Genomic DNA, 12,637 nt, shown 5'->3' on the forward strand with positions numbered 1-12,637 from the left:
TACAGCCATATGGAAACCAGTGTGGAGGTTCCTCGAAAAGCTAAAAATAGATCCACTATACCACTCATGGGCTTATACCCCAAAGTATTTCATATCTTACTAAAGAGATACATGCTCATCCATGTTCATTTATTCTCTGGGAATAATAGCCAAAAATTGTAAACTGCCTAGATGTCCATGATGAATGGGTAATGAGAATGTGGGAAATTTACACAGTGAAATATTATTCAGTTGTAAAAAAAGAAAAAAAGAAAGAAAGAAAAGTATAGGCAAGTGGATGGAACTAGAAGAAAAAATCATCCTGACTGAGAAAACTGAGACTCAAAAAGACAAATATTGCAGGTTTTCACTTGTGAATGGATGTTAGCTTTTAAGCTTTTGATCTGCACGCTATAAAATGAATGATCACCTAGCTTACATATTTAGTAAGGGACTCAGAGAGAAGAGAGAATCTTAATGGAAAGGGGAATAGAATACAGAGTTATGAAGAGATAAAGGTAAATTAGAATAGGGCGGGGTGGGAGAGAAGGGTAAAGAAAGACTAGAGAGGGGCAACTAACACTAAAGCCATTTGAAAAACCACATGGAACCCTGCTACGGTGGAAGCATCCTAAAAATATACATATAGGAAAAGAATCAAAATGGAGTCATCATGGGATGGGGAGAGAAAGTCCCAACTACATGTCGTAGTGAAACCTCCAGTTCCAGGAAGGGGAAACATCTTGCTGAGTCATTGGCCAAAGAGTTCCCATGCCCCCCCCCAACACATGTACACACACACACAGACACAGACACACACACACACACACACACACACACACACACACACACACACAGGCTCTGAAGTCTCATTAAAATTTGGTTTTTCCTGTCCTCCAGGCTTGGAAACTTTACTAAACAGAAGAAATGGGAAGAGAGCTCTACAACTTTCTAAAAGCACAAAACACACTGGTTCTTTCCTTCTTCTAACCATAGCCTCAGTCAGCACTGTGCATCCTCCTACTATCAGCTTCATCAGAAAGTTGTTAAATTGGCCTCTATGTCCAGCATGGTGACACAGGCCTTAATTCCAGAAGGCTGATAAAAGAGGATCCCAAATTTTAAGCCAGCCTGAATTTACTGAGTTTTGTCTACATGCTAAGACCTTGTCTCCAAAATCCTCCATTACCACACCAACAATAATAATAATAAATTTCATTGTAGTTATCCATCTGGATTCTCTTACTGGAATATATGGTTTTAGATCAGGACAATAACTGCTTGTTAGTTCACTATCCCATTAGACACTGCAGAGTGGTCCAAGAGGGTCTAATGGCAAACACAATGAATCTCTGCAAATCTCATAAAACTATCCTTACCCTTGTTCTCTTTTTCCTTATTGTTGTAGTTAAGTTTCTATTATTGTGAAGAGGCATCATGACCAAAGGAACTTAGAGAAGAAAGAGTTTATTTGGAGCTTACACTTCAGAGAGTGAGTCTAGGATCACCAAGGCAAGAGCAATGGCAACAGGTAGGCAGACATGTCAATGGAGCAGAGCTGGGAGCTTACATTTTTGATAAACAAGCATGAAGCAGAAAGAGAAAGCTAACTAGAATAGCATAAATATCTTTAAACTTCAAAACCTGCCTCCGGTGACCTCCTTCAATAAGCACAAACCTCCTAACCCTTCCCAAATAATTCTACCAACTGGTAGCCAAGCATTCAAATATATAAGCCTATGGGAGATGCTCTCATTCAAACCGCCTCACTTACAGAACAAGGTTCAGGTATAACTAAGAGATTACGAAGAAAAGAAAAGAAAAGAAAAGAAAAGAAAAGAAAAGAAAAGAAAAGAAAAGAAAAGAAAAGAAAAGAAAAGAAAAGAAAAAAGGAAGGGAGGAAGGAAGGGAGGGAGGGAGGGAAGGAGTAAGAGAGAGAGAGAGAGAGAGAGAGAGAGAGAGAGAGAGAGAGAGAGAGAACAAAACAAAGAAAGAGAAATAAAAAGATAAAAAGAAGGGAAGGAAGAAAAGAAAAAAGGAAAGAGGAATTTTATGATTTTATGGTAGCAGAAAAAAAGAAACAATTTTATCAGTTGGCAAGGGATGTTCCTTGTCCCTTTGGGTGTGGAAGGGTGTGCAATTAACGCTCTTTTTTTTCTTAATCAACTATTATAGCTCAGAAAAATAATTTCTGATGAGACTAATCAGACAAAAAGGGAAATTCAGGTCCCTAGTACAGTGTTAAAAAGACTGTTCTGACCGGACAGTGGTCGCGCACGCCTTTAATCCCAGCACTCGGGAGGCAGAGCTAGGCGGATCTCTGTGAGTTCGAGGCCAGCCTGGTCTACAAAGTGAGTTCCAGGAAAGGTGCAAAGCTACACAGAGAAACCCTGTCTCGAAAAACCAAAAAAAGAAAAAAAAAAAAAAAAAAAAAAAAGACTGTTCTGTCACCTCTGCCTCCTTGAAGCCTCCAGGACCAGGTTTTGGTACTGGCTGCAAGTATCTGTGGAACATGGTGCTCCCACCACACAGGTGTAGGAGGCAGTGTCCTCGAGCTGGGAGGCTGTGATGTGCAGGGTGCTGTGCATAGCATCTGCATCCAGAGATGCTGAATATCTTCCATTTGACTTTTTGTTCTCTATGTAAGTCATGACTGCCAGAGACATAAGACCTTTGCCTGTGTCTTGTCGGTACCACCTTAAGTTGCCAGCGGGGCTCACAGTGTAATTGCAATGAAGGACACAGTTCTCTCCCTCCAGGACAGCCAGGAGCTTGGGACTCTGCTCCACTTGGGTCTTCCCAGCAACCCCTATTCAGAAAACAGTGTGAAATTCCAGAAATCAATCATCCACACTCTGTACTTGTAGTTCATATCCTTCTTTACTCTACACATGAATCTCAGGTGATCTAGGAATAGGCCTATTTTCCTCCATCTATCCAAAGAAATTACATCTTTCCCCAAATCCTAAATAAAAAAAAAATATTCTTTGACTTCCTATGGCCCCTGGCTAAAACCTCCTCTAACTTACACTGGAAATACAGCCATAAAACCACCCAGCAGGCACTCAGGTGCTTCTCCATTGTTGTTCTGCAGAAGTCTGCCCCAAAGTTGCTGCCTATTTCACCAGCTGTTTCTGATGAAATAGAAACAGTAACATAAAGGAAGGCTCAGGAAGTACAGCCAGCCAATCAGAGACCTGATACACACCTCAGCTCCTGGAGACAGGACCAATGCAAACACTGCCATCTTGGGGTGAGAGCTGGACTTGCTCAAGACCTTTGGGTAAACTTTTTGCAGTTCCTTTTCACTGCTGGCAATGTGATTCCAGGTGTAAATTCTTACCTATCCATAGAAACACAGTGGAGTGTCAGATTCTATTTCAGGGCCTCAGTTTAATTCTAGCTCTACATAGGACATTAGACAGGACAAATAATGTTTACTTTCTTCATCTGAAAGCAGATGCCTAATGATTTTTCAAGGTTTGAATAGATGATTCATGGCAGAGGCTAGTGGTAATGACTAGCCTGAACTTAGTCTGAACCTAAAATGTAAATTCCTTTAATGTGACTTTTGCCTTGTTCTATTTGCTACTGTGTCACCACTTTTAAAAAATAAATTTTGTCAAGAAACAGATACATTAAAAATCTGTTTAAAAAATAAATATTTTTATCAATTCTTTGACAATTTCATGTCTGCATACAATATATTTTTGAGTGAATGTTAAATTCTGCTCTCATGGTAATGGTAGGACTTTTAATCAGCCATTATTAGTTCAACAATACTTTTCAAGACCTGCTGTTGTCAAATGTGGTCACAGATGCTAAGGATTGGCAGTACTCTGTGCTCCTGAATTAAACACTGACAGAGGAAAAGTCCAGGATCCAGCACAGGTACTGAAAAGTGGTAAGTGCTGAAGGTCTTGAAAATTCCTTTCTTTCTTTTTTTTTTTTTTAAGATTTATTTATTTATTATATATACAGAAGAGGGTGCCAGATCTCATTACAAATGGTTGTGAGCCACCATGTGGTTGCTGGGAATTGAACTCAGGACCTCTGGAAGAGCAGTCAGTGCTCTTAACCTCTGAGCCATCTCTCCAGCCCGAAAATTCCTTTCTTAATGCTTCTCATTTCTCAGTGAAATTGAAGCCAATGAAAATGTGAAAGTTGTTTGAATAAGTGAAGGTTTACTGTACATCTGAGATCTGATGCAGAGAGATGGAGAAAGCAAAGGAATGGAAACATAGCTTGCCTGAGAAATCAAAAGGAAACTAGAATAGTCCATTCATACAGGACAAAACACGTTCCTAATAGAGAATGACGAGAGGTAAAAACAGTGTGATCACTGGTTTTATGACAGTGGGGCCAGCCAACAGTACCCAGATCTAACACTAATCTAAATCTCACTGTGAAATAGGTGGATCTCATGTGATCATTTGAAGGGTATAAGAGAAAAATGTTAGTTAAGCATAGTGACTCTTGCCTTTATTGTCAACACTTGGGACACAGAGGCAGGGGTTTCTCTGTGAGTTTGAGTCCAGCCTGGTCTACCAAGAGTTCCAGGACAGTCAAGGCTACATAGAGAGACCCCATCTCAAAGAAAGAGAGGGAAAGAGAGAGAAGGAGAAGGAGGAAGAGGAGGAGGAGGAGGAAAAGGAGGAGGAGGAGGAAAAAATGATAATGGGGTTCCCCCAAATAGAAGAAATCCTGTCTGATTTACCCTGAAAGTGACCTGTCTCCTGCACAATGAGTGTCCCTCCCTTTAGCTCTTCATGTCGCTGTTTGCACCTGAGTTCCTGATCCTCCTCCTACTTAAAAATTCTGCAGGGCTTTGTAAGGGAAGAATGGCATGCTTTCTGGCACGTTTCCTACCAAACCCTGTTAGGTCACATTACGCAAATGTCTCTTTCTCCAGCATGTTTAATTATCTAAAGATAGATAAGGTTTTAAATGTGGCTCAGTGGCAGATCACTTGCCTGGCAAGTTCAAGGCTCTGGGTTGATTCCCAGCACTGCAGGAAAATAACTTAAGATCTGGCCCCAGCGACTGCTTCATTCTTTTAATAGTTTGTGAAGTTGTATGGTCTGGCATGAGAACATTTACATTATTTTCACCAACAGAGATTGTAAGTCCACATACCACAGGGTATGCTGAAGCCAGAGGGATTTCAGAGGCAGGTGCTCAGCAGCCAGACCACCTGTTGCCTCTCAGTTTGTGTTCAGCTCCCCCTGCAGTTTGTGACACTGTGTCACTCAGAGCACAGTAGTACACAGCTGAGTCTGACTCTTGGACCGAGGCTTTCTGCAAGTGGAAGGAAGTGGATCCTTTATCGTATGTAGCTTCAAAACCTCTGCTGCTTCCCTTTTCGCCAGCCGTAATGACTTTCAGGAGGAGCTGTAGACTTTCTCCAGGATATTGAACATACCAGAAAAGAGTAGGGAACACTATATTTGTGATTGAATATGTGCAATTTATTGTCAGGAACCGGCCTTCTGAGATGGTCACTTGGCCACCTGTTTGAGTCACAGAGTCTCCATGGGTCCTTCCTAGAGAGAGAGAGACAGAGAGAGAGAGAGAGTTCTGTGTCACCCCGAGGATAATGCTCTTAGATAACTTACAGCTAAAGACTTTGCTGTTTACATCCCTTTACTTACCGAGTATGAGGAGTATCGCAGTCACGAAGCCTGGAGAAGAGTTCATCTTTAGCGTCATCTAGAAAATGGTCTTGATGCTTAGCATGAAGAATTGTAAACTCCCAGAAAGGATGAGCCTCCTCAGGTACAAATCACACAGGAAATGAGCCTCTGTTGGGAAACTGAACCCCCTGGTGGACAGGAACTGAACTGAGGATGAATGTTACCCTGTGCCTCCTCCCTTGTCTTAATAAGGCATATGTTCAGTCTTTAAGACCTTCTACATGTAAAGACAGCTATCATCTTACCCATTACAGAATGGCCAAGATAATAAAACTAATGACAGAACACGTTGGTGAGGATGTGGGAAAAGGGAAACACTCATTCATTATTGATGGTAGTGCAAACTTGTACAGGCACCATGGAAATCAGTGTAATGGTTCCCTGGGAATCTAGGAATAGATCTACATTATGATCCACCTATAGCACTTTTGGGCATATACCCAAAGGACTTCATCACCTTACTGTGGGGACACTCAATCATCTATGTTCTTTGCTGCCCTATTCACAGTAGACAGGAATTGGAAACATCCTAGATGTCAATCAGCTGATGGATGGGTGATTGACAGGGTAGTACATTTACACAATGGGATGTTAAAAAACTGAAATGATGAAATTTGAAGGTAATTGGATTGAGCTAGAAAAAAATCAACATGAGTGAGGTAACCTAAACCCCAAAGACAATATTGCATGTTTTCTCTTATATGTGGACATTAGCTTTTCAGCTTTTGATAGGAATGCTACAATCCAAATAATCACAAAAGTTAGGTACCAGATAAGGGACTAGGAGAGAGGAGAATGAAGAAGAAATAGAATATAGTGCAGGAGAATTAAATAGGGAGGGGATGGAAGACAAAGGTAAAGAAGGGAATGTGGGGAGGGACAACTAACACCAAGGCCATTTGAAAAACCATATAAGAACCTCCTACTGTAGAGGTGTCCTAAAATATACATACATATAAAAGGAATCTAATTAGACACTAAGTGATAGGACAGACAATACCCCAACTAGGCATCTTACATCACCAAGGAAAACCTACAGTGCCGGGAATGGGTTACATCTTGATGAGTCACTGGCCAAAGAGGCCTCATGGAAACCCCTGAACATGGTGGGCTATTGCAAAGGCTATTTGTTATTCTCCACAATCTAATAGGAAGGCCCTGTTGCTGAAGACAACACTTACATATGTTATCAAACATAGAGAAGCTGAGCTAGTGCCTAACTGGACACTTGTCTCCTACTGACTAGCATTCACGTTACTGGAAAGTACACTATCAGAGAAGAAAGGCAATAATAAATATCTCCCAGCTACAAACCCTGAGAAATATAACAGTGACCTGCCTGCAAGACGTACTATTGACATAGTGGCACAAAAGTTAAGGGAGTAATCAACCACTATTTGATTGGACTTAAAGCCCATTCCATGAAATGTAACCCATTCCTGACACCACTAAAGTTGCTACAAACCTGAAGATGGGTAGGACAGGGACTTAGGGACAAACCTGCTACTTCTATTTAGCTAAAAGAACGTAGAAATGAAATGACTCCTAATAACTTTCTGCTGTGCACATGGACCAGTGCATTACTTAACCTTCATCAGAAAAGCTTTTTCCAGGAGTATATGAGATTTAACATAGATACCCACAGCTGGTCATTTTGCAGAAAGGGAGAGACATTGAAGCACTCAGTCCTAAATGGAATTTTTTCACCCAAGTTCTCCCCTTCAGTGCCTCAGAGATCTATGTGGAAGAGGAGGCAAAAAGAATGTAAGAGCCATAGGTGATGAATGATTCCAATAGCACACAATAGTTTGTATTTTATTTTTCATAGGGTATTTTTTTAGTTACTTGAGTTTTTTATTTTCATTTATTTTTTTAGGAGAGAGAAAAGGAACAAAAAGTTGGATGGGTTAGGAGATGGAGGAAGATCTGAGAGGAACTGGCAGAGGGGGAATTATCAAATTATATTATAGAAAAATATTAAATAAAAAAAGAATTTTCAAAAGCAAGAACACACCAAACCCAAATCTACTAGAAAACAAGAAATAACAACAATCAGAGCAGGAATTAATGAAATAGAAACAAAGACATCAGTATAATGAATTAATGAATCCAACAATTAGCTCTCTGTGAAGATAAACATAATTACAGACCCCTGGTCCGGAAACAATCCAATTTAACAGAATCAGAAATGAACAGGGAAACATCACAATATATACCAAAGGAATTCAAAATATTATAAGGGAGTACTGTAAAACCCATATTCCATTTAGTTAGAAAATGTAAGGAGAATGGATAAACATCTAGATTCATCCAAACCACAAAACTTAACCCAAAAAGAAACCAAAAATTTAAACATACTTGTAAAAAATAAATGGATTGAAACAGGAATAAAATTCTTTCTGACTAAATAGGTCCAGCCCCAGATATATTAAAAAGTGAATTCTAGCAGACTTTCAGAAAAGATTAATAACTAACACTACTTAAATTATTTTTAAAAATAGAAGTAGAAGGGGGACTTCCAAACATCTATGAAGACATTATCATCATAATATCAAAACTATGTAAAGATACAACAGAAAAAGAAAACTGGCCAATATCTCAGATAAACATAGATCCAAAAATCTTCAATAAAATACCTACAAACATCATTCAGGCTTACATAAAAATGATCCTACATAATGCACAGATAGTTCAATATACTAGTTTGAATATATTTATTATATACAATAGTATATAGTTATTGTATATATTTATGTAGTCATTGTATATAGTTAATAAATGTAATAAATCGTATACATGGACTTAAAGACAAAAGTCACATGATCTCAGTACATGCAGAAAGACCTTTGGAAAAATCCAGCATGCTTTCATGATGAAAGTCCTAGATCGAGTAGGACTAGAGGGAACATGCCTAAACATTTTAAATGCTATATGTGACAATCCCACAGCTAACACCATCCTGAACAGAGAAAAACCTCAAGTCAATCTCTTTAAAACAAGAAATAAGAAAGGGTTGCCCACCATTCCCACTCCTTTCCAACGTAGAACTTGAAGCACTATCTAGAGACAAGAGGAGGCCATTAAAGGGCTACAAGCAGAGAAAGAAGAAATTAAAGTATCCTTGTTTGTAGGAGATAGGATACTATACATAGGAGACTGCAAATATTCTAGAAATGATTAACAATTTCAGTACAATGGCAATATACAAAATCAGCTGGCAAAATCAGTAGTCTTCCTATACACCAACAGCATAAGTGCTGAGAAAGAGATTATGGAAAACTCCCATTAACAGTGGCTACCAAATAGGTCTAATAATAAACCTTACCATGGAGGTGAAAGATCCCTACTCTTTAAACAAAACTTACATGAAGTAAGAGATTGAGGAAGACACTGGAATATGACAATACTTATCATGTTCAGGGATTGGTAGAAACAGTATTGTGAAAATGACCATTCTACCAAAAGCAATTCATAGATTCAGTGAAGTCCCAATCAAACTCCCTATAACATTCATCAAAGAAATATTTTTTAAAAGTTCTAAAATGTATATGAAACCACAAAAGGGGCAGGATAGTTAAAGCAATTTTCAGCAGAAAGAATAATGCTGATGATAGAGGTTTACCACTCCAGATTTTATATTGTTAGAAGTTTCTAAATTTCAGGTTTCACATTGAGGTCCTTGATCCATTTTGAGTCAATTCTTTGTGAAGGTGATAGGTGTGGGTCCAATTTCATTCACAGTTATATAAAAACAAGATGGTACCATTTCAAAAATATATATGAAGACCAGTGGAACAAAATAGAAGACTGAAACATGGGTACATGTAACTATAACTGTCTGATAGTTAACAAAGATGCCAAAAATACACATTGAAAAAAAGACAGCATCTTCAACAAGTGGTGCTGAGAAAACTGGGCGTTCACATATACATGAAGGAAATTAGACCCATATCTATCACCTAGGAAAAATGAACTCTAAGAGGGTCAAAGATCTAAAAATGAAACATGAAACAATGAACCTTCTGGAAGAAAACACAGGCAACCTTAGAAGATGAAGAGTTAGGAAGGACTTTCTACATGGGACCCAATTGCCCAGGAATTAATGTCAACAATTGACAAAAGTGACCTCATAAAACGGAAAAGCATCTGTACAAGCTAAAGAAATATATAGAGAAAAATAAACACCCCACAGAAGGGGAAAGAATCTTTCCAACTATACATCTGATAGAGGAAACTATCAAAACATATAAACAACTCAAAACAAATACACAATTTAAAAATTGGGCATGCACCAAAATAGTTTCCAAAAGAAGAAATCAAAACGTCTAACAAGTATCTGAATGATTGTTCAACATCCTTGGCAATTAGTGAAATACAATTCAAATATTTTGTAAGCTTACTTATGCAGTTTCAGCATTTTAGGGTTTATATTAAGGTCTTTGATCCATTTTGAGTTAATGTTTTGTGAAAGTGGTAAGTACAGGTCTAATTTCATTCTTCTTCTATATTGAGATTCCATCCTTCCCCAGCCAGAATAGTCAAAATCAAGAAAACAACTCACAGCAAATGTATTTACAAGGATATGGGAAAGAAGAACACATTCACATTGGTAGGATTGCAAACTGATGCAGCCATTATGGAAATCAGTGTGGTGAATCATTGAAAAGCTATAAGTAGATTTACCACATAACCCAGCTATACCACTCCTAGGCACATGCCCAGCAGACATGGCATCCTACTCCACAGGTACTTGTTCAGCCATGTCCATTGCCATTCTATTCACAAGAGCTAGGAACTAGAAACAAACTAAGTGTCCTTCAACAGATGAATGGATAATGAAAATATGGTGCTTGTACACATTGGAATTCTATTCACCTGAAAAGAAAAATAAAATTGTGAAATTTGCAGGTAAATGGATGAATCTAAAAGATATTATACTGAGTAAAGTAACCAGACTCAGAAAGACAAATGCCATATATAGTTACTTATTTCTAGATCCTGTTTCTGAATCTTCAGATGTGAATATATCATCTGGAGCAACTGCAGATACCAGGAGAGTAAAAAGAAATCATGGGGATCAGTAGAACAAGCTCTTTAGAGGAGAATAGTAGGATGCAGGAGCTATGAAGGAGAGATGGGTAAGTTGGGGTAATCCTCTACCAGATGGGGGGGGGAAGGAAGTATAGTTGGGGAGAGAGAGAGGAGAGATAAACAACACTAAGAATGTTTGAAAAGCCATAGTGAATTATATTATTTTATGTTTACTTAAATTGCATATATAACTTCATATGTATACATATGTACATATGTTTTAAAGAAATTATGACATTTGGTGTGACAATGATTCCCACCAAAAGACAAAACAAACAAACAAACAAACAAACAAACAAACAAACTAGTGGCAGGCATATCTCTTCTTCAGTTATTGAACAGGAGAGTCCATGAGCCCCATCACCCACACAACAATATAGTCTATTGCTATTGTCCAGATATTGAAGGGGAGACTTTAGCTTGCGACAATTTTACATAAAACTAGCCAGCACAAGGCCCACTCAATGACTTGAAATTCATGCCTGGTACTATAAGCCAGGCCCACTACACATGGCTGATGAAGCCATAACCCTTGATGAGAAACACTAATGTCATTTCCCTAAAACAATATAATTTCTAATTGTATTCCAAATATGTAACCTTATACCCACAGATAAGTGTAGTTCCCACCCCTTATGGTGACTGGAATGAGAATGTCCCCCATAGGCTCATATCTTTGAATGGTTTATCTCCAGTTGATAGAACTGTTTGGGAAGGAATAGGAGGTGTGGCCTTGTTGGAATAGGACTGTCACTAAGAGTGGACTTTCAGGTTTCAAAACCTCTTGCTATTCTTGCATTCTCTCTCCCTCCCCACCTTCCTCCCACCCCTCCCCTACTCCCACCTCATGGCTGTTGTCTCAACATGTAAGCTCCCTTCCACTGCTCTAGCACAATGCCTACCTGCTTACTGTCATACTCCCTGTCACTGGTGATCATGGACTCATCTTTGAAACTCTAAGCAATCCTCCAATTAAACTATTTCTTTCTTTAAGTTACCTTCTTCATGGTGGCTCTTCACAGCAATACAAAAGTAACATATGTGTGTGTGTTTGGAAACACACACACATACACACACACACACACATTTTGTCAGGCATTTTAAATAAAGATAATATAATAAACTCTTAAGCAACAAATAACAAAGTCTCTCTCTCTCTGTCCCTATCTCTCTTGTGTCTCTGTGTCTCTGTCTCTATGTCTCTCATCACTTTGAGCCTTCCTCATTTATGCTCTGAATATTGTATGTTACTTTCCATTTCAAACAAACAATGTGACAAGTGCTTTACTACAAGACACAGGATGTGGATGGGGCTCCAGCCCCACTAGCAAGTTTGAGAACAGGCTTCAGGTGCCTGGGAACCAGTGTGCACTTGCTGCACAGAAGTAGGTGACAGAGTCTCCAGGCTGTGTGGCTGTGATGTGCAGGGAGAATTTTTTGGCTTTCTTATCCAATAAAATGGTAAGTCTCTGGTTTTGCTTTCTGTCCACATTTTCAAAAATGTCTATCACAAAGTGAGGGCTCTTCCCAGCTTCTTGCTTGTACCAAGGGAAGTATGAGAAAGCACTGTCTGTGTAAGTGCAGTTGATGATGGCATTGTCTCCCTCTCCAACACTCAGAGTGGAAGGCTGCTGTTCCACCTGCTCTCCATGGCTCTCCCCTGCACAGAAAGAAAACCAGAAAGGAGGAGGGCAGTCAGACAGTGCTCTGCTGGATTATCGTTGTCCACAATAACTAGAGGAAACTGTATGAAATAGATTTCCTCTGGATATATAAAAATATACACCAAGTGTTTTCCCTTGACCCCAAGTGTTCAACTCACAGTCCATCCACAGGCACAAGAACAGGAGTAAAGTGTGAATGGATGTCTTCAT

The 12,637-nt window shown here is 39.1% G+C and overlaps 2 gene segments (V, D, J or C); both read right to left on the reverse strand.

Moving 5' to 3' along the window:
* Nucleotides 1-2,426: 2,426 nt before the first annotated feature.
* Nucleotides 2,427-5,676, reverse strand: LOC131919011 (T cell receptor alpha variable 10-like). The segment is given in 2 exon segments: nt 2,427-2,788; nt 5,631-5,676. Coding segments are annotated over 2 exon segments (408 nt in total).
* A 6,433-nt stretch (nt 5,677-12,109) lies between these two features.
* LOC131919012 (T cell receptor alpha variable 13-1-like) lies at nt 12,110-12,637 on the reverse strand. The segment is given in 2 exon segments: nt 12,110-12,423; nt 12,586-12,637. Coding segments are annotated over 2 exon segments (366 nt in total).

This window comes from Peromyscus eremicus, chromosome 9, assembly GCF_949786415.1.
Source record: "Peromyscus eremicus chromosome 9, PerEre_H2_v1, whole genome shotgun sequence".
Classification (NCBI taxonomy): domain Eukaryota; kingdom Metazoa; phylum Chordata; class Mammalia; order Rodentia; family Cricetidae; genus Peromyscus; species Peromyscus eremicus.